The sequence below is a fragment of the Diorhabda sublineata genome, chromosome 4 (genome assembly GCF_026230105.1).
Source record: "Diorhabda sublineata isolate icDioSubl1.1 chromosome 4, icDioSubl1.1, whole genome shotgun sequence".
NCBI lineage: Eukaryota > Metazoa > Arthropoda > Insecta > Coleoptera > Chrysomelidae > Diorhabda > Diorhabda sublineata.
Window position 1 is genome coordinate 2,471,076 of NC_079477.1, and position 21,879 is coordinate 2,492,954.

General features: G+C 33.5%; 2 protein-coding genes across 4 annotated transcripts; one reads left to right on the plus strand and one right to left on the minus strand.

Moving 5' to 3' along the window:
- The first annotated feature begins 3,599 nt into the window (after positions 1–3,599).
- On the plus strand, positions 3,600–21,686 carry LOC130443556 (protein yellow-like). 3 transcript variants are annotated; one of them, XM_056778288.1, is made up of 7 exons: positions 3,600–3,749; positions 11,033–11,175; positions 12,739–13,002; positions 13,082–13,228; positions 20,244–20,611; positions 20,979–21,222; positions 21,334–21,686. In XM_056778288.1, exons 2-7 carry the CDS (start codon positions 11,046–11,048, stop codon positions 21,666–21,668), a joined length of 1,488 nt encoding a protein of 495 aa, XP_056634266.1. In that variant the 5' UTR covers positions 3,600–3,749; positions 11,033–11,045; the 3' UTR covers positions 21,669–21,686. The 3 variants fall into 3 exon arrangements, with proteins under 3 accessions (XP_056634266.1, XP_056634263.1, XP_056634264.1); XM_056778285.1 differs by lacking the exon at positions 3,600–3,749 and adding an exon at positions 9,325–9,350; XM_056778286.1 differs by lacking the exon at positions 3,600–3,749 and adding an exon at positions 9,642–9,684.
- LOC130443566 (15-hydroxyprostaglandin dehydrogenase [NAD(+)]-like) lies at positions 16,398–17,738 on the minus strand. The gene is made up of 5 exons (XM_056778303.1): positions 17,531–17,738; positions 17,351–17,477; positions 17,192–17,298; positions 16,729–17,060; positions 16,398–16,666 (listed from the first exon to the last, which is right to left on the minus strand). Exons 1-5 carry the CDS (start codon positions 17,627–17,629, stop codon positions 16,519–16,521), a joined length of 813 nt encoding a protein of 270 aa, XP_056634281.1. The 5' UTR covers positions 17,630–17,738; the 3' UTR covers positions 16,398–16,518.
- Positions 21,687–21,879: the final 193 nt, after the last annotated feature.

A 21,879-nucleotide genomic window follows, 5' to 3' on the forward strand; every position in this document is an offset into this window, starting at 1 on the left:
CCCGAAAGTGTTTTGCACTACGGAACTGTCACTTTCAATACATGGAACACACAAAACGCAACTTTCGGTATGTAAATAAATACAGAACGAAACTGTCAACTGTCATATTTAAGGAAGTTAAACTTGTTTACTCCAGAACGTTCCGAAAGTATTTTGCAGTACGGAACTGTGACTTTCAATACATGGAACACACAAAACGCAACTTTCGGTATGTAAATAAATACAGAACGAAAAAGTCAACTGTCACATTTAAGGAAGTTAAAGTTGTGTACTCCAGAGCGTCCCGAAAGTGTTTTGCAGTACAAAAATGTGACTTTCAATACATGGAACACTCAAAACGCAACTCTCGGTATGTAAATAAATACAGAACGAAACTGTCAACTGTCATATTTAAGGAAGTTAAACTTGTTTACTCCAGAGCGTCCCGAAAGTGTTTTGCAGTACAAAAATGTGACTTTCAATACATGGAACACTCAAAACGCAACTTTCGGTATGTAAATAAATACAGAACGAAACTGTCAACTGTCATATTTAAGGAAGTTAAACTTGTTTACTCCAGAACGTTCCGAAAGTATTTTGCAGTACGGAACTGTGACTTTCAATACATGGAACACACAAAACGCAACTTTCGGTATGTAAATAAATACAGAACGAAAAAGTCAACTGTCACATTTAAGGAAGTTAAACTTGTTTACTCCAGAGCGTCCCGAAAGTGTTTTGCAGTACAAAAATGTGACTTTCAATACATGGAACACTCAAAACGCAACTTTCGGTATGTAAATAAATACAGAACGAAAAAGTCAACTGTCACATTTAAGGAAGTTAAACTTGTTTACTCCAGAGCGTCCCGAAAGTGTTTTGCAGTACAAAAATGTGACTTTCAATACATGGAACACTCAAAACGCAACTTTTGGTATGTAAATAAATACAGAACGAAACTGTCAACTGTCATATTTAAGGAAGTTAAACTTGTTTACTCCAGAACGTCCCGAAAGTGTTTTGCACTACGGTACTGTCACTTTCAATACATGGAACACACAAAACGCAACTTTCGGTATGTAAATAAATACAGAACGAAACTGTCGACTGTCACATTTAAGGAAGTTAAACTTGTTTACTCCAGAACGTTCCGAAAGTATTTTGCAGTACGGAACTGTGACTTTCAATACATGGAACACACAAAACGCAACTTTCGGTATGTAAATAAATACAGAACGAAAAAGTCAACTGTCACATTTAAGGAAGTTAAAGTTGTGTAATCCAGAGCGTTCCGAAAGTGTTTTGCAGTACGGAACTGTCATTTTCAATACATGGAACACTCAAAACGCAACTTTCGGTATGTAAATGAATACAGAACGAACAACTGTCAGATGGCGTCGTCTAAAAAATGATTTGCGGTTTTTATAATTGGGATGACATCAGCAGGTATAGAAGATGAAAATGACAATGAATATAACTATTCAAGAAGGCATTCAATTTTTTAAAGAAACTCATGACATAGCAGACGAGTAAATTGAAGATATTATCGCGAAATTGGGATCACGTAAATTAGGGTTTACGAAGGATAAATAAAATAAATGTTTGATATAAACAGATCAATATATCAGACAAAAATTACACTTAATAATCTTACAACATAATAGATATACAAAAAAAAACAGTTTAATAAGTATTTACAATGCCTCTGGAACGCGTAGAGTCTGCCCCTGTGCTTTGTTGATAGCCATTGCATAACAAAGACTAATCGGGAATTGGACTCGTTTGAAATAAAATGGAAAGTTGTTTGGGATGACAAAGATTCTTCACGATCTGCGTTCACTCAGATATTTCTTCCATAGCAAGTCTCGTTTCTTCAGATCAACATAACTCTGTTTTTCGTACACAAATTTTGATTAAATATAGTCTAAATGTTGCTACAGGCTAAGCTGAAGAAATTAGTGAAAGTTTTATGAAAATCCGTGCAGTAGTTCCTGAGATTAGCGTGTACAAATAGATAGACAGACAGACGCTGATTCTTCAGTTTTATTATAGTATAGAAGAAGAATATGGTTAGAAGATAAAAGAAGAAGAAGATAAGTTGATTTGACGTTTATGTTCACATCAAATAGACTGGTTACACCCTCGATTTGATCAAAACTGAATAATTGTTTAGTTTTCTGGTCTTTAGAGTTTTCATTTTATGTGAATGGTTACTTAAACATCTAAACAGTAATTAAATTGAAACATAGGTGTCTCTATGTGCGCACTATCATCATAGACCTGTCAAATAAACCTTGAACTCAAGTGTTTCTGTGTTTTACAGAGTGAGGGTCCGGTGTGCAGTTTCGGGAAATCATCGGACCACACTTTATCGAATAGTATGTAAGCAAGTCACGCTTAATCAACAGAGGTACATCCAAATTTGCTATACTGCTGCCGCAGTTCGACAATTTCGTCAGGAACATTTTCCAAGCTTATTTATTTCACGATTGAGCTCGGTAATCTCCGAGGGCTATATCTGGTGGATGAGGAAGCGATTCGGAGCTTAATTTATCGACTTGTGAATCGGTGCATTGTCTTGGTGGTAAAACAGAGGTTTTTCTTCGACATATGACGCCGTTTTTTCTTGATTTTTGAATTCAAACGATCCAACAACTCTATATTGCTATCGCTATTGATTGTCTCTCCCTTTCGGAGATAGTCCACGACAAATATTCCATGCGCGTTCCAAAATATTGAAGCCATAACCTTCCCAGATAATTTTTGTGCATTTGGACGCTATTGAACCTGGTTCACCGGCTGCAGTCCACTCAGATGATGAAGTGATGGATCCATGTTTCATCTATTGTCACATATCGACGTAAAAAATCTGGTTTATTACATGTAAACATAACCAAACACAGCTCTGTAACCACCAGTAACCAGTAACCATTTCAATTGGAGGACCAGAGCGTTCACCGTCATCGGTGTGTGTACCACCACGATTAAATTTAGCAAACCAATTACAAATGAATGGAGGAGAGTCCGGATAACCTTTTTGAAGCCATTGCTGAACTTGTACACTATTTTTTTCATCAAGAAACAATGATAAAGTTTTGAATTCATTTGATAACAAAGTAGCTTCAATTAAATGGCTACCACTTTTTCCTGACTAATCGAAATGTCTTGAAATTTGACATGAAGTCTTTTTAAAGTTGGTACTTCGTAAACGTCATAAGGATTTGACAACGGCGGCGCCACCTGTGTGTCAGTCACTCGACTTATTGGGTGATGATGTATTTCTTAAAATAGAATTGTTTGGTTTGTAAAATATTTTCTGATTTATTACATCGATTTTTTATAATATACGAGTCGCGTTCTTTGTTTATCGATACTATTAATTGATTAAAAGCAGCCGATGGTTGAATAATAACCAAAGATGTTCTACAAAGATATCGTTTTCGTTGCAATAATTACCGGTTCCAATATAATTAATTTATTTCAATTGCATATGTAACTTAATACGAGTAATTACGTAATAAGAAAGCAAAATTCTTTGTCAATCAACTGTTATATTAATTATTTTTAAACACGACAATATTGTTATAGATAAATCCGTAGGCACGAGCTCCGTCGCTTTCACACTCTTCGTGATCGTCCGAAGTATCGGTCATTGGATAAATCAAATTTTACTCTCTGTGTCGAATCAAAATGTTTAACGTTAAATAAAATCGGAAGTGTCGTTGATGTTCGTTTCGTTCAAATGGTGTCATAATTACAACTTCCAAAAGGTCAGTACAAAATAAAACGCTTATCTTCACTTCTTTCATCTTAATTTTCTTATTTCTTTGATTTATTTCAAATTGTACGTATTTTAGCTTAACGTGTTTCTTTAGACTCGATTTTATTGAACCAGAGTGGCCCTTGTGTGGAGCTTTGTCGTGTATTATTTCTTGGGATTCTCATATAGTAAAACCAATTTTATATTTTTAAATATTATCAAAAAATTTGCATTTACAAAATAAAAAGTGGATTGAGACCCAGTACTTTTGCAAAACATTAGATTCCATTGATGTTATTTGCCGTACTGAAAAGTTCTTAGACCCACAAATAGAAGGTTATGCTAGTATTAATTCCAATTAGCCCTAACCTTCAAAAGACACGCGTCAAAATTTGACAACCATCCTACTTTTAGTTAGTAGTAAAGCAACGATTGTTTATTTGAAAAATAATAAAAAATAATTTCGTTTAGTGATTTTTTTTCGGCAAAATATACAATTGAAGCCAACGTTTGACATGAAGTCTTCTGAAAGTTGGTACTTCATAAACGTCATATGGATTTGACAATGACAGTGCCATCTCTGTGTCAGTCACTCGACTTATTGGATGATGTTATATTTCTTAAAATAATAAAAGTTTATTTCGAGATATACTCTACAAAAACATTATTTTAAAATATCTAACAACGAATATTGAAAGAAAAGATCGAAATGTAGTATTTCAATCAAAAATGTTTTTTTTTTTTTTTAACTGTTTATGATATTAAAATGCTGCATCGCGAAAATGGAATTGTTTGGTTTGTAAATTTCGAGTAAAACAACGATTGTTAATTTGAAAAAGGATAAAAAATAATTTCGTTTAGTGATTTTTTTCGGTAAAAAATACTATTGAAGCAAACTTTTGACATGAAATAATCTGAAAGTTGGTACTTCATAAACGTCATATGGATTTGACAATGACAGTGCCATCTCTGTGTCAGTCACTCGACTTATTGGATGATGTTATATTTCTTAAAATAATAAAAGTTTATTTCGAGATATACTCTACAAAAACATTATTTTAAAATATTTAACAACGAATATTGAAAGAAAAGATCGAAATGTAGTATATCAATCAAAAATGTTTTTTTTTAACTGTTTATGATATTAAAATGCTGCATCGCGAAAATGGAATTGTTTGGTTTGTAAATTTCGAGTAAAACAACGATTGTTAATTTGAAAAAGAATAAAAAATAATTTCGTTTAGTGAGTTTTTTCGGTAAAAAATACTATTGAAGCAAACTTTTGACATGAAATAATCTGAAAGTTGGTACTTCATAAACGTCATATGGATTTGACAGCGCCACCTGAGTGTCAGTCACTCGACTTATTAAGTTAGGTTATATTTCTTAAAATAATAAAAGTTTATTTCGAGATATACTCTACAAAAACATTATTTTAAAATATTTAACAACGAATATTGAAAGAAAAGATCGAAATGTAGTATATCAATCAAAAATGTTTTTTTTTAACTGTTTATGATATTAAAATGCTGCATCGCGAAAATGGAATTGTTTGGTTTGTAAATTTCGAGTAAAACAACGATTGTTAATTTGAAAAAGAATAAAAAATAATTTCGTTTAGTAATTTTTTTCGGCAAAAAATACTATTGAAGCAAACGTTTGACATGAAGTCATCTGAAAGTTGGTACTTCATAAACGTCATATGGATTTGACAGCGCCACCTGAGTGTCAGTCACTCGACTTATTAAGTTAGGTTATATTTCTTAAAATAATAAAAGTTTATTTCGAGATATACTCTACAAAAACATTATTTTAAAATATTTAACAACGAATATTGAAAGAAGAGATCAAAATGTAATATTTCAATCAAAAATGTTTTTTTTTAACTGTTTATGATATTAAAATGCTGCATTCGCGAAAATGGAATTGTTTGGTTTAAATTTCGAGTAAAACAACGATTGTTAATTTGAAAAAGGATAAAAAATAATTTCGTTTAGTGATTTTTTTCGGTAAAAAATACTATTGAAGCCAACGTTTGACATGAAATAATCTGAAAGTTGGTACTTCATAAACGTCATATGGATTTGACAGCGCCACCTGAGTGTCAGTCACTCGACTTATTAAGTTAGGTCATATTTCTTAAAATAATAAAAGTTTATTTCGAGATATACTCTACAAAAACATTATTTTAAAATATCTAACAACGAATATTGAAAGAAAAGATCGAAATGTAGTATTTCAATCAAAAATGTTTTTTTTTTAACTGTTTATGATATTAAAATGCTGCATTCGCGAAAATGGAATTGTTTGGTTTAAATTTCGAGTAAAACAACGATTGTTAATTTGAAAAAGAATAAAAAATAATTTCGTTTAGTGATTTTTTTCGGTAAAAAATACTATTGAAGCAAACGTTTGACATGAAGTCATCTGAAAGTTGGTACTTCATAAACGTCATATGGATTTGACAATGACAGTGCCATCTCTGTGTCAGTCACTCGACTTATTGGATGATGTTATATTTCTTAAAATAATAAAAGTTTATTTCGAGATATACTCTACAAAAACATTATTTTAAAATATTTAACAACGAATATTGAAAGAAAAGATCGAAATGTAGTATTTCAATCAAAAATGTTTTTTTTTTTTGTAACTGTTTATGATATTAAAATGCTGCATTCGCGAAAATGGAATTGTTTGGTTTGTAAATTTCGAGTAAAACAACGATTGTTAATTTGAAAAAGAATAAAAACTAATTTCGTTTAGTGATTTTTTTCGGTAAAAAATACTATTGAAGCAAACGCTTGACACGATAAACGTTATCCGGACTCGTTGATTGGTTCAAACGATGTATGCAAATGGCGCCCTAAACAGGTGACTTTTATTTGACACTGGAGTCCAATCTACACACACCCGAGTGGACTACGCGTGTTGAACGATACCAAATCGTGGAAAGATATAAAATTCGATTGGAAAGTTTATAGAAAAAAATATAAATAACCACACTACGTATAGGAGGTTTTGAAGGACGAAATCGCGGACAAACGACACCATTTTGAAGATAACAGAGTGCCGCTTCATCAAGACAATATACAATGTCACAAACTGATCTTTTTCTGGAACTTCAAAGCTGAAAAACTATGTGAAAGGATGATTTCGGAAACCGGACGAACTGTATAAACATTTCAGTCCAATTGATGACGAGGTTCATTGAATGATCATTTGATTGAGCTGTACTTTGATGGAGAGGTATTTAATACCTAGAATTTATCAAACACATTCTGAGGATTTAGATCATGTGGTAATGGTGCAACAGAAACAAAATAACCCTACCAGACCACCAGGGTATACATTGCCAAAAAAGAAACAACGTCAACAACCAAATGGATCGTATGGAGTCTCATTGGAGATACACTCCAAGACTAAGACGATCCAAAAGATTCGTTCCATCTTAAGATGATGAAAAAATACAGGTGGTGTTATTTGGAAGTGTTACTAAACTTACTCGTGAACAGGCTACATAAATTTGACCATGGGAGAAACAGTTCTCACTCAAATCGATTCCTGCCACTTTCAAAGATTGACCTTGGGAAAAAACGGAGAAATTAGTTTTTAGATATTCACACGGGACTCATTTCTAAAAAAGAATCGTTTCGATATCTCATTTTGGTCATGAAGAATTGCTAAATATATGGTTCCGTAATTAAAATGTTTGTTCAACTTTTCGAACCCTTTCCAAGTCGAATTTTGAAAATCGCAGAAATCGGTTTTTAGGTATTTGTACGGAGAATGTTTTAGTGCAAAAACGAAGTCGATATCTCGATTAGCGGCCGAGAAAAACCAAAAAATCTAATTTGCAAACGTTTTATCAATTTAAAATCGAAATTTCGCAAAATCCATCAAAATTTCATGTCTGTATCTTTAATAGGCTTGACTGGGCGTTGATTTATGAATGAAACAGTCAGTCAGTCAGGACATGACATAATTTTTTCTTTATTATAAGAACTAAGTCAAACTTCAGGTATAGAATATATAATCCAAGTGGACTAAATTTGGGAAATAATGTGCATGAGGTAACAATTAAAAATGAATTAACAAAACTTTATAAATATCTATTAAACGCAGTCGTTTTCGTGTTGCAATAAACTCGCAAGATACTCGCCTTTAATGGTTTTTACCTTGTCAATTTTAGCAATGAAATTTATTCCACGTGCATACAAAAACAGACGCTACGACCTTACCTTCAGATGAAACGGTCTTCGCTCCAATTCGGACCAAATTCTTTCTTTTTTAGTCCATTATTTCGATTTTCGTACCGCGTGTGAACTGATGCACCCATATTACATCCACGGTTATCAAACGGCGTATAATTGTCGCTTTGTTGTTACGAAACTTTACCATTTGAAATATCTTCATCACACACGTCGCCATTTTGTACACAGCCCGAATTTTCAAATATAACGTATCCGATTCTTCAAATTCTTCTATTCTAACTATTGTTTTATCCTGTTTTCTGTTGTCTATAATATTTTTTTTGCTCCAAAACATCATCTGTTCTTAATTGAGTATCTCAAAGCCTCTGAGATACTCAATTAACACTATAACATAAGCATTACATCTAGACTCCATTGTTATTGGCAAAACCAAAGCAAAAACCGATCCTTTATCAAAATATTTTGATAAAAACCCCAACACATCGAAACGTCAAGATTTGTTTTTGTTTTAAACCGAAGTTTCAATCAAAATCAAGACAATTATTTATAAACAAAACTATATATATTTTTGACCTTCCAGTTCTCATTTTGAAGACATTATCGACAAAGAAAGGTGATGAAGTTATTGATTCGTTGATAAGAAGTGATCAGATTCCGTCTGCATATTCCACATCCCTTTTTTTGGGTTGATTCCAAGGTCTCAATCTGATTACTCCTTAGAATTCCACCAAAGAAATTGAAGCTGAAAAGAAAAGGTTCTTACCATCAACGACATCGTGGATATTAACACTATCGCAGCTGATTTGTGTAGTGTTCAGTTCCTCGGTGGGTTTTAAAGGAAATTTCAATACTTGGATTAAAACAGGCTCTTTCGGGAAGAGGTGGATGAAGAAGGTGTCCAAGCACTTTGACGTTTTATTTGAATCGATTTAATCGAGGTACAAAGACAAATCTCGCCGATTATAAGATCCAGACGGGTAGCTTACTACCTGGATCAAAATCAGCATTGATAGCTACTCGAAAGGCCTTGGAATCGATCGAAAAATGGGTGATTAGATGCTCGGATCATTCCTTATCACCCTTCTCTACATTATTGCTTCAAAGTGGAAGGAATTTTCAAAATTTCAACCCGTGAATCTTTCTCCACAGTTGAAAAACCAGAAAAGCAGTTCACGCCCAAATTGCTGCAACTGTTATGTTACAAAGAAGTTTTGCATTAGATTCTTCAATTGCAAGTTTAAAATTTAATCATAAAAAGTGTTATCTCAAAGTTCACCATGTTTCTGACGAGTTTTTTTGTTTAAGAAATACGAGGGGAACGTAGAAACTTCTTGTTTGAATTTGGTACGTTACAGGGTCGGTTGGCTAGGAAAAGTGAAATTTCATACCGCTTGCTTCAGGTAATGATACTTGTCTAACAAGATTAATAATTTTTTTAATGGAATTTCAAAATAAAACTTCACCCAGTACAATATTTATTGCTTCCATAAATTTTAATATTAAATCAATTAACCTTATGGCATAGATTAATATGTAAATAAATAAAGGTATGGATAGACATTGATTTTATTTTGAAAGGACAAAATCATTCAAGGACTACAACTTACCACCATTTTCTTAAAAATATAAGGCGCGGACTATTGTATACCTGGCTTATTTGCGCGATCGGCAGTAGTCTGCTACTATAACTGAAAAAGTTTTGTTAATACGTGATTTTCGTTAAAATTCTCAGAGGTAGGAAAAATAAATTATTTAGCGTCTGCAATTCTACATTAAACTAGCCAATAAACCATGGTGTTATTCAATGATTCGTTAAAATTTCTTCACAAATTTCATTGCTTTTTATATTCATGAATATACAAGAGTGTCATTAATTTGAAACAAAACACAAAAAAATGTGGTTAATTCGACAATACCTAAGCCCCAACGGTCAGAAATTTTTGACATTAGATTACACTAGCGACGTTGTCGGACTGACTCCGATGAATTAATAAAATCAAGACAAGTCATCAAGATAAAATCAAGTTTATATATATATATATTCAAAACAATACTTCGTGTTGTTTATTTTTGACTGTATCATACGTCAAGTTATAAAAGTTTCTCAAATCAAGCTAATAATTATTTTAAATAACTTCTTGATACTAAAAACTCATACGCTTGATATTATTTGATTTAATCTAAATTGTAGTTTGAGGTTAGAAAGCAAAAAAAAGTAACTGATGGTCAGTGTGGTCGCCATTTGCAATTTTCTTAACAAACAACGATGCTTAATACTTTCCTGTTTGAAAATGAACAACAATCTCAAGTATATCCGCATTTTTGCTGACGATTAAACCGTTTCCGGATCTGATGTTCCTTCGGCAATCTATTTTTTATTTTAGGTTGCATCTACAGTCATGAATCGACGCAAAAATCGGTCTCAGCTCCCAATAATAATTGAATACTATAAAACATTATGATCCATATCACTGACGATAACTTCAAATTGGCAACGTCGCGCTCCCACCAGCTGATTTATATTTCGCGACCATGGCTATTTAAGAGCTTTTGTTTATTCAACATTTCTTAATCTGCGTAAAAGTTTTTTCATACTTTCTGATCGTAGATGTTAACCAATAATTCGTTAATAATAAAATACAACTTGAATTTATTGTTAGGCTGAGGAAATATGTCGTTTATTCAAGAGCTAAGTTTAAATTTAGCCTCTTTCTAAACCAGTCCTGCAAGTGTATGTATATTAGTTAAAGTACGTTGACTTCAATTCCAGGAAGGAATTATGTTGTTCAAAACATCTAATTTTGGGAGTAGCTTTGCTGCAAAGTTCCGTAAAACATGAAATTTGTATCAAAAAAAAACTCTGAAACTAAAAATATAATTTGAAGAAATTTTTAAAGAATTTGATATAATTGATCAACACACAACTGAAGATGAAAAATGTTCAATTGAAATTCTTTATCAAGTGACTTTTTTTAACAAAATTTTATCATTAAGTACACGTGTTTATTGGTTATGACGTCAGGATTAAGGTTAATTTGATATAGTGTATTAAAAATCGAGTTAATTATTTATTAACTTACAGGTAAACTTCGAAAATGGTTACAGCAGATAACTGGTTTCAAAATTGGCATCCGCCTGCTCTAATCACCGATCACCAACCGATACAAACCCCATTAGATTTCGGAAATTTCAGTGCTGGATACGACTACGGCTTCAAAACAACGAGTAAGCTCGAATATTTTATTTAACAACGTTGCCAGACTTTTTAAAGTCGTACGGAAACGTTAAGCGATGATGTTATGTTTCTTTCGCGATATATAAAAATGAAATTTTACTTATTTACCGTGTGTACCTTAAGAAAAACATATTTAATTATAATTTTAAATAATTTTCGAAATAGAAACGGTACTAATATAATTTTTTCGTAATAATTAACTAGATAATTGAAAGGAGGTCACACGACTTAATGGGGAAATTAATTATCATATTGTCTTAATATTTATGATTGAATTAACATAATTTATTATAAAATCTTATTGAATTGCTTTAAAAATATTGCAAAACAAACCCTTCACTCAGTTTAACAAAAAAAAAGAAATGTTTACTTATAAAATGTCATAAATATCTTTTCTACCTTCTTATCCAAGTTTCTCTATGGTTGTTTTATCTATAAGAGCACTTTCAAGGTCTCACTTATCGAGTGATTCTGCTTTGGTGCCCGCGGGCCGCTTCCGGCCCCTGGACCGTATCCATAAGGCCCGCGATCGCGAAGTGTCACATAAAGAAGAATCATGTTTTTTACAACTTTTAGACTTCATTCGGACGTTCGAAATACTCGTATTCTCAAGTCTACGGTTGTTTATAAGTAATTTCAAGGGCCTAGACAAGACAGTATCGCCATCTCTTAACAGCAGAACTATAGAATCCTCCACGCGCTTCGAGTCTTGACTAGAACCTTCCTTAACCGTATAAAACGAGTGCGTCGGCCCGAAGTGAGTCAGTTGAGTCGAGTAATCGAAGCTATACGGTTAAACTGGAATTAATTCATAACTTTCATTCGTTTATTTAACTTACTTCGATATCTTTTAGTATGATCTTATTTAAGGTTAACGCCCTTTGAGAAATAAATGGACTCGTATGAAATATACAGTCGTTTAAATCTAATGATATGACGTTTAATGGTTGATAGAGTTAATCGCGGAATGTTTATTGATTCCAAACCGATTTAAGCCTAAAAAGGAAGCAGAATATTTGCGGCTGCGGTTGGTGTACTTGTTAAATGTTTTCTATACCCTTATTAGAATATTATTCGGTTTCCGGTGTTTCGGTTTATCAGAGCGGAAACCATAAGTTTTTTATGAAGTAAAATAAGTTTGTTTACACTATTAATTTGCAAAGAAATTCTTGAAGAAATCACAGACTCGGTTTCATCATATAATAGACTGCAAATCTGCGTTGAAACGCAATTTGATTAATTCGATTTATCGTAGAATTTGATTCGGGATTATAATAAAATAATTTAACAAAAAAAATCTTTATTTAATTCGTGTTAAATAGATAGTAGTAAACTATAAAATGTTTAGGCGTGCACCTGAACTGCATTTATGTTCGCAGGACCGTATTAAGGACCCATACTTTTTAATTAATAACACTAGTCAACAAAATTTCAACTCAGTGTTATTACATTGGATTGTTAACTTTATAAATGATATAATTAAACCAAAGTGGGGGATTAAAATGTTTTCTAAACAAACTTTTAATAATTTTATTTCTATTGTTTATTTTTAGAGGTTCCTGAATTTGGACCCAACACGTTTTTGACTTATCTCATGTCTCTTAGTGTCGCGAGGCCACAAACTTCAAATTTTGGAATTCCAGAATCACCAACGCAAAGATTTATAAACAGAAACACACCGGTACCATTAGAAACAACCGGTCCTTTCAAAACTTGGTACTATTGGAGTACTTTGGATTTTGCTTATCCAACTAGAGTTGATAGAGAACTTGCCATAGCAAATAAGGAATTTATTCCAGAAAATAATCTTCCCCTAGGTAGACATTCATAAATCTATATTAAGAAGATCGAAATTGTAATTAATTGAAAGTGAATGATTTGAATTGATTTTTATAGGTTTAGAAATTTATGGAGATCGTATTTTTGTTTCCATGCCTAAATGGAAACCAGGAGTACCGGCTACGTTAGCAGTTATACCGAAAGTACCAAGGGAAGCATCTCCAAAGCTAGTTCCTTATCCAAATTGGGAATGGCATAATGGTGGTAAGCTCTAAATTAATTTTATCTATATTATTAACTTTTGTAGGAAACTAACAAGTTAGTTTTATAGCTAGCGCGTTCCATCAAGCGTTCCATGGCGCTTGACATATACTTAGACGTTTCACAAAGCGACTACGATCGTTGTCATAACTAGGACGCGCTTCACCAAGCATTCACAGCGCTTGAAAAACTCTTAGACGTTTCTCAAAGCGACTTCGAATGTTGTCAAGACTAGGGCGCGTTCCACCAAGCATTCACAGCGCTTGAAATACTCTTAGACGTTTCACAAAGCGACTACGATCGTTGTCATGACTAGAACGCGCTTCACCAAGCATTCACAGCGCTTGAAAAACTCTTAGACGTTTCTCAAAGCGACTTCGAATGTTGTCAAGACTAGGGCGCGTTCCACCAAGCATTCACAGCGCTTGAAATACTCTTAGACGTTTCACAAAGCGACTTCGAATGTTGTCAAGACTAGGACGCGTTCCACCAAGCATTCACAGCGCTTGAAAAACTCTTAGACGTTTCTCAAAGCGACTTCGAATGTTGTCAAGACTAGGGCGCGTTCCACCAAGCATTCACAGCGCTTGAAATACTCTTAGACGTTTCACAAAGCGACTTCGAATGTTGTCAAGACTAGGACGCGTTCCACCAAGCATTCACAGCGCTTGAAAAACTCTTAGACGTTTCACAAAGCGATTACGATCGTTGTCATGACTAGAACGCGCTTCACCAAGCATTCACAGCGCTTGAAATACTCTTAGACGTTTCACAAAGCGATTACGATCGTTGTCATGACTAGAACGCGCTTAACCAAGCATTCACAGCGCTTGAAAAACTCTTAGACGTTTCTCAAAGCGACTTCGAATGTTGTCATAACTAGGACGCGTTCCACCAAGCATTCACAGCGCTTGAAAAACTCTTAGACGTTTCTCAAAGCGACTTCGAATGTTGTCAAGACTAGGGCGCGTTCCACCAAGCATTCACAGCGCTTGAAATACTCTTAGACGTTTCACAAAGCGACTTCGAATGTTGTCAAGACTAGGACGCGTTCCACCAAGCATTCACAGCGCTTGAAAAACTCTTAGACGTTTCTCAAAGCGATTACGATCGTTGTCATGACTAGAACGCGTTCCACCAAGCATTCACAGCGCTTGAAATACTCTTAGACGTTTCTCAAAGCGACTTCGAATGTTGTCAAGACTAGGGCGCGTTCCACCAAGCATTCACAGCGCTTGAAATACTCTTAGACGTTTCACAAAGCGATTACGATCGTTGTCATGACTAGAACGCGCTTCACCAAGCATTCACAGCTATGAAAAACTCTTAGACGTTTCTCAAAGCGACTTCGAATGTTGTCAAGACTAGGGCGCGTTCCACCAAGCATTCACAGCGCTTGAAATACTCTTAGACGTTTCACAAAGCGACTTCGAATGTTGTCAAGACTAGGGCGCGTTCCACCAAGCATTCACAGCGCTTGAAATACTCTTAGACGTTCCACAAAGCGACTACGATCGTTGTCATAACTAGGACGCGTTCCACCAAGCATTCACAGCGCTTGAAAAACTCTTAGACGTTTCTCAAAGCGATTACGATCGTTGTCATGACTAGAACGCGTTCCACCAAGCATTCACAGCGCTTGAAATACTCTTAGACGTTTCACAAAGCGATTACGATCGTTGTCATGACTAGGACGCGTTTCACCAAGCATTCACAGCGCTTGAAATACTCTTAGACGTTTCACAATGCGACTATGATCATTATCATGACTAGAACGCGTTCCACCAAGAATTCCCAGGGCTTGACATATACTTAGACGTTTCACAAAGCGACTACGATCGTTGTGGTCACGACGAGAATGTCATTCATGACATTATGACAAAGAGGCGTTCCACCAAGCGTTCACGGCTCTTGAAATACTTTTAGACGTTTCATAAAGCGACTACGATCGTTGTGGTCACGGCGAAAATTTCATTCATGACGTTATGACAAAGAGGCGTTCCACCAAGCGTTCACGGCTCTTGAAATACTTTTAGACGTTTCATAAAGCGACTACGATCGTTGTGGTCACGGCGAAAATTTCATTCATGACGTTATGACAAAGAGGCGTTCCACCAAGCGTTCACGGCTCTTGAAATACTTTTAGACGTTTCATAAAGCGACTACAATCGTTGTCATGACTAGGACGCACTCCACCAAGCATTCACAGCGCTTGAAATTCTCTTAGACGTTTCAAAAAGCGAATATGATCGTAATCCTTTCCACTTGGGTTTAAGATTATGGATCTGGATCCGGATCAAAAGGAACGGGAAAGATCGTGGCACTTTTTGCTAAATTTGCCAATAATGTCACCGAATTCGCATTGCAGCAAGTTATCTTTCACACCTAGGGCAATTCTCCAGCCCTTTGTCTGTATTAACAAGCGAAACAACAATCTTCGGTAGGGGTTTTTCCAATTGAACATAGATTTTCCGAATGCAAAGTCCAGATGTAAAAACAACAGCGGTTCTGTCTGGTTATGACACGGACTGGAGTTATTCTGTATTGCTAGTCTTGGGGCTTGTACAGCCCTACACAACTATTGGGACGTCTTGTGTTCTGGTATCCCCCATTTTTGGGGGTTGCCACGGAGAAGTGGTGTACGAACCTTCCAGTGCCTTGGCGATGATACAAGCCACTTTCTAAAATGATAAAACCCGATGGACGGAAGCAATAACATAAAAAAATTGATAAAAGTGATGAAATGAATAATTCTGAACCTCTGTCAAAACTCAAATCACCAAATTTGTTGACCAAAGCAGCTTATGAACCCAATTTTTAACCAAGACATTTGAATCTGACGCTACCAACTAAACCAGTTGTTTTACATCATGTTTAATAAATAATCAAAGTTGTTTATTATGTAGTTATATGTAGATTGCGTTTTAAAATTGTGTATATACGTAATTTATCAATAGCGATTACAGATTGTCTGCATATCTTGTTGTAAGTGAGCGTTTCCGGCTTCACGCTCGCGATCAACAAGTTTCGATAAAATTTTGAATTCTTGTCGACATGTGAAAGCAATTTCTCGTAACATGTGTTGTAATTTCTATTCTTATTAAATATTTATCATAATTACTGTTATTTTCTAATAGTTGCCGATTGTTTATTAACATAAGTACCTCTGGCGATAATTGCTCTAATTCAAAACGAATCATTTGATCAATTGCATAAGATAATTAGCATTTTACTTTCTCATATCAATAATAAATTACCGAAAACAAAAACGATTCAAAAGTAATAATAACTTTTTAATTTTCCTGTAATAAATTTTTTTTCTGGGTATTTCTGTCTATTGGGATAACTTCGTAAGCTGGTTCGCCACCTTCTATCAACCAAGCGGTTCCGTTCGGAGCGAACTTAATAACCCTCATCACCTCTTCCGCCACGTGTTCTGGTCTACAATAAGTTTTAAAATTTAAAAGTTTTTTTTTTACTAATTTACTTGATATTTATCTTACTTTTGACCAGGCCATTTATTTATAGTAAACTGTAGATATTCCTCATAAGGTTTACCTAAATTTCTCCCATTCATATCGAATATTAACGGGGTAAATGTTACTCCCGGGCAAACGGCGATGAATCTTATATTCCATTTGTTATAAAAATGTTCGACACCCCACGATTTCGTCAAAGCAATCACGGCTGATTTAGTGGCTGAATAAATTGGGATATGCGGATAGAAATCCCAAGCTGCAGTCGAAGCGATGTTAACTATAACTGCTTCGGGTCCTTGTTGATATTTTGTCAAGAATTTCTCTGTAGCTAATAGGATACCGTGAATTGTCCCATTCTAAAAAAATCTTGATGCAAATACTTAAACAACAGACTGAAGAGATCAGATAAAGGAAAAAACGCTGGTGGCAGATCTGGATAATACGGTGGATGCGGAAACAATTAGTTTGGAATGATTTATGTACTCACCATATTTATATCAATTTCTCGTTCCCAAACTCTATCATTTAAAATCCCAGCATTGTTGATTAGAATATCGATATGTTTAAATCTGTCCACGGTCTTTTGAAAAGCATCTGAAAACGTATAAATTGATACATAATATCCATCTACAATGTAATAACTCACTTTCGAGTTGTTGTCTACTTGTAACATCAGTTTCAACAAAAATTGCTTTCCCAGGTCCAAATTCTTTTTCTATTTCCTCCAATGCCGTTTTGCCTATAGTTGGATTTATATCTGCAAGAGTTACGCCCTAAAAGTGAGAAAAATGATGAAACTGATAGAAACAAATCGATTTATATCTACCTGAAGGCCGTTTCTTAAAAGTTCCTTAGCATAATGTAAACCGATTCCAGACGCTCCTCCTGTAATTATAGCAAACTTTCCATTAATATTGAAGACCATTATTAATGATCAGGTTAAAAGAAATGATTATTTGGAAATATAATATTATAAAAATATCATTATACTAGAACATTATCGTTTTAACCTAAACGATAAACTCAATATCAATAACGATTATGAAATTTAATTAATGATATTTTGTTTACATAATATTTTAAAAATTCAACAATATTGCGTTCTAAACTAATTGAAATTAAATAATTGATTATATTTATTATTATGTTCCAAACAGCATTAAGTACACAAAGTTGTATTTTGTCGCTATTTGGTTCATTACAGTTCATTGCGTCATACTTCCAAACAAAGTTTTTAACCGAAATTAATCTTTTATTGTTAATGGTTTATTACAGGCAATAACATTGTGTTCTAAATTGAATTAAATGTCGAAAATTTGATTTTTTCACGTAATGTTCTATTATGTTTAATAATATTGTGTTCCACACTGCTTCAAATTGAAAAAATTTATGATTACATTTGTTATTATGTTCCAAACAGCATTAAATGCACAAAGTTGTATTTTGCTACTATTTGGTTCATAACAGTTCATTGCGTCATACTTCCAAACAAAGTTTTTAACCGAAATTAATCTTTTATTGTTAATGGTTTATTACAGGCAATAAAATTGTGTTCTAAATTGAATTAAATGTCGAAAATTTGATTTTTTCACGTAATGTTCTATTATGTTTAATAATATTGTGTTCCACACTGCTTCAAATTGAAAAAATTTATGATTACATTTGTTATTATATTCCAAACAGCATTAAGTACACAAAGTTGTATTTAGTCGCTATTTGGTTCATTACAGTTCATAGCGTCATACTTCCAAACAAAGTTTTTAACCGATATTAATATTTTATTGTCAATGGTTTATTGCAGGCAATAAAATTGTGTTCTAAATTGAATTAAATGTCGAAAATTTGATTTTTTCGCGTAATGTTCTATTATGTTTAATAATATTGTGTTCCACACTGCTTCAAATTGAAAAAATTTATGATTACATTTGTTATTATGTTCCAAACAGCATTAAGTGCACAAAGTTGTATTTTGCTGCTATTTGGTTCATAACAGTTCATTGCGTCATACTTCCAAACAAAGTTTTTAACCGATATTAATATTTTATTGTCAATGGTTTATTGCAGGCAATAAAATTGTGTTCTAAATTGAATTAAATGTCGAAAATTTGATTTTTTCAAGTAATGTTCTATTATGTTTGATAATATTGTGTTCCACACTGCTTCAAATTAAAAAAATTCATGATTACATTTGTTATTATATTCCAAACAGCATTAAGTACACAAAGTTGTATTTAGTCGCTATTTGGTTCATTACAGTTCATAGCGTCATACTTCCAAACAAAGTTTTTAACCGAAATTAATCTTTTATTGTCAATGATTTATTGCAGGCAATAAAATTGTGTTCCATATTGAAATAAATGTCGAAAATTTGATTTTTTCACGTAATGTTCTATTATGTTTGATAATATTGTGTTTCACACTGATTCAAATTAAAAAATTTTATGATTACATTTGTTATTATGTTCCAAACAGCATTAAGTGCACAAAGTTGTATTTTGCTGCTATTTGGTTCATTACAGTTCATAGCGTCATACTTCCAAACAAAGTATACAATAATAATATCCTGTATATTAATACGTTTTAGAAATCTACGTAAAATTTTAATATACTTTTGTCTAGAAACTTTTTTCGAAAAACGCATACTTTTTGAGTTATAAACTTTTTTGTAAAAAATTTGACCGTTGACATAAATTATTTTTTTACGAGGATACCCTTAAAGATATGAAAATGGTTTCTGTTCGTTTGTTTTTAGCAAGGTCAGACGTATTTGAATCTATGTTGAAAAATTTTTTATTTTATACAGGGTGTGTATAAAAAGTGTTCAAAGTTCAGCTTCACAAATATCAAATTTCTTCATTTTTTTAAATAGAACCACCCGGTTTTTTCTATTTAAATACATTCAGGGGTAAAACATAAGGCAAATTCATGTATACTTATACGTATTGTGAGAAGCAGGAAGGTCCATGAAAAAGGTTGTGCTTTAAATAGACTTGTAAAGACATGTGGAAACATTTTCCGCTGCTAAATACTTTAATTCCAGATACGAAAAAAATCTTATTATAATTCAGTTCCATAATTAAAAAGTACACCTTAACGTATTATTTAGGCCGGTTCAAACGAGTCTCGTTTTCGTATTCGCCCCGAAATATCAAAATACAATAACTAGAATTAAGATTCTAAAAAGTTAAGTATTTTTCACTTAATTCGTCGGTTTAAACTATAATATCCAATTTCGCGTTTGTTTGGAAAAATAACTGGACAAACGATTTGAAATATGCCGTCGAAATATGCAGAATGTACGCTTAGAACTGCTAATGGACCAAGAGATGGCGCTGAAACGGGAACTCGAGCTGGCTGTCTAAAGGATGGGGTTGGTTTGAATCAAAGACGACATATTATTTTATTTAGCGGTTAGAACTTTTTCAAGTGTTCAAAGGCGTCTGTTTATGAGCCTAAAATCACATTTGCATCGTTTTTTAATACTTGTCACCTCAAAAATGGAAACCACCTCACTCTAAGGTACTAACTTTTTGTTTAAGGTTTTTGCGACAGCATCACATCAGTTTTCCGAATGGAAGCTGACACGTGCGGTCGTCTTTGGGTACTAGATAGCGGCCTTATTGACGTAACCATCGATCCCAAGCAAGTTTGCCCTCCAAAAATTCTAGTATTCGATTTGAAAACCGATAAATTACTTTTAAAATATGAATTACCAAAAGAATTTATTAAACAAGACGGTTTGTATTCAAATATTATTGTCGATGTGCGGGACGATTGTCGACGTGCCCACGCTTATTTAGCAGACGTTTGGAGATTTGGAATAGTTGTTTTCAGTTTGGAAAAGATGAGATCTTGGAGGGTGACCGATCATTTGTTTTATCCGGAACCTCTAGCAGCAGCATACAAGGTAACATCTATATCTTTATATTGAATTTATATTTTCTATCGTATTGATGATCTTTAAGTCTATTTTCTAAATACTGAGATGTCTGCCCTATGTATACAGCGTCCCAATTAATACAAGGCACTTGATATTATTTCTTTTATCTATCTTTTTAAAAAAAAAACTTATTTTGAAATATATTGTTAGAAATTACATTGTTTTGTTGAACAGTATTTATATACAGGGGTCCTTCGATAAGTACCTAACGCTCCGACGACTATAAGGTGAAATTATTTGGACTTCGATGGGTATTTCCACCTCCGGGTACCCATTATACAGCGTTGCCAGATTGTGCATAATTTCCCTAGATACATATTTTATCATTTTTAAGGTTCATAATTTGGATTTTGAATGGACGGATGGGATTTTTGGTATGTCTCTGAGTCCGTATTATTCACCCAATGAAGATAGGATTTTATTTTTCAATCCAATGTCCAGTTTTAGAGAATTCTATGTAAGGACTTCAGTTATACGAAATGAGACCGGTTGGGCAGATATTAAGGGAGCTTTTAGACCAATTGGGCAAAGTAGAGGAAAATCGGGACATATGTCGGCCTCAAGAATCGATCAAAATGGTTGGTAACAAAATTTCCAATCCGAATGATGCATTTATTAAATTTTTAACATGATTTTCTGTTTATTTAGTTTCTAAATATGATAATTTATTTGTAAATACTATTTTTCAGGTGTGATGTTTTACAATTTGGTAACTAGGGATTCTGTGGGGTGTTGGGATATAAGGAAACCTTATAAACGAGCCAATTTAGGCGTTGTGGCCAAGGATAATGAAAAGTTGGTGTTTCCTAATGACCTAAAAATCGATAAAGAAAGGAGACAAAGTGTTTGGGTATTGAGTAATAAGTTGCCATTTTATCTTTACGCAAAATTAGATCCGAATGATATTAATTTTAGAATTTTGTCGGCTTATGTCGATGAGTCTACGAAAAATACAATTTGTGATCCTAGTTTTAGTTATTACGATACATTCGAAGAATATGTAGGAGATAACGATTGTTATTAAATATAATTTTTGCAATTATTTATTGTGAGTTTATTTAATCAAGCCCTGCAGTTTGGAAACAAATCCAAAATTTTTGGGAGGCCACAAAAATAGCCGATTATTGTTCATTACTTGGGGTTTTTGAAATTTGTTTATTGAGATATTTCAATTTATCTACTGGCAACATCGCTTAACCAATTTCCCATCATTTCCGTGTATGAAAAAAATTTTA

Bases quoted from the DNA above. Each gene is read 5' to 3' on its own strand.
- LOC130443566 (XM_056778303.1), bottom strand. From the start codon at position 17,629: ATGGTCTTCAATATTAATGGAAAGTTTGCTATAATTACAGGAGGAGCG. The intron at 17,478-17,530 runs GTAGATATAAAT...TCTCACTTTTAG, and splicing joins TTTTAAGAAACGGCCTTCAG to GGCGTAACTCTTGCAGATAT. The intron at 16,667-16,728 runs GTAAGATAAATA...AACTTATTGTAG, and splicing joins AATAAATGGCCTGGTCAAAA to ACCAGAACACGTGGCGGAAG.
- LOC130443556 (XM_056778288.1), top strand. From the start codon at position 11,046: ATGGTTACAGCAGATAACTGGTTTCAAAATTGGCATCCGCCTGCTCTA. The intron at 13,003-13,081 runs GTAGACATTCAT...TGATTTTTATAG, and splicing joins AGAAAATAATCTTCCCCTAG to GTTTAGAAATTTATGGAGAT. The intron at 21,223-21,333 runs GTTGGTAACAAA...ACTATTTTTCAG, and splicing joins CTCAAGAATCGATCAAAATG to GTGTGATGTTTTACAATTTG.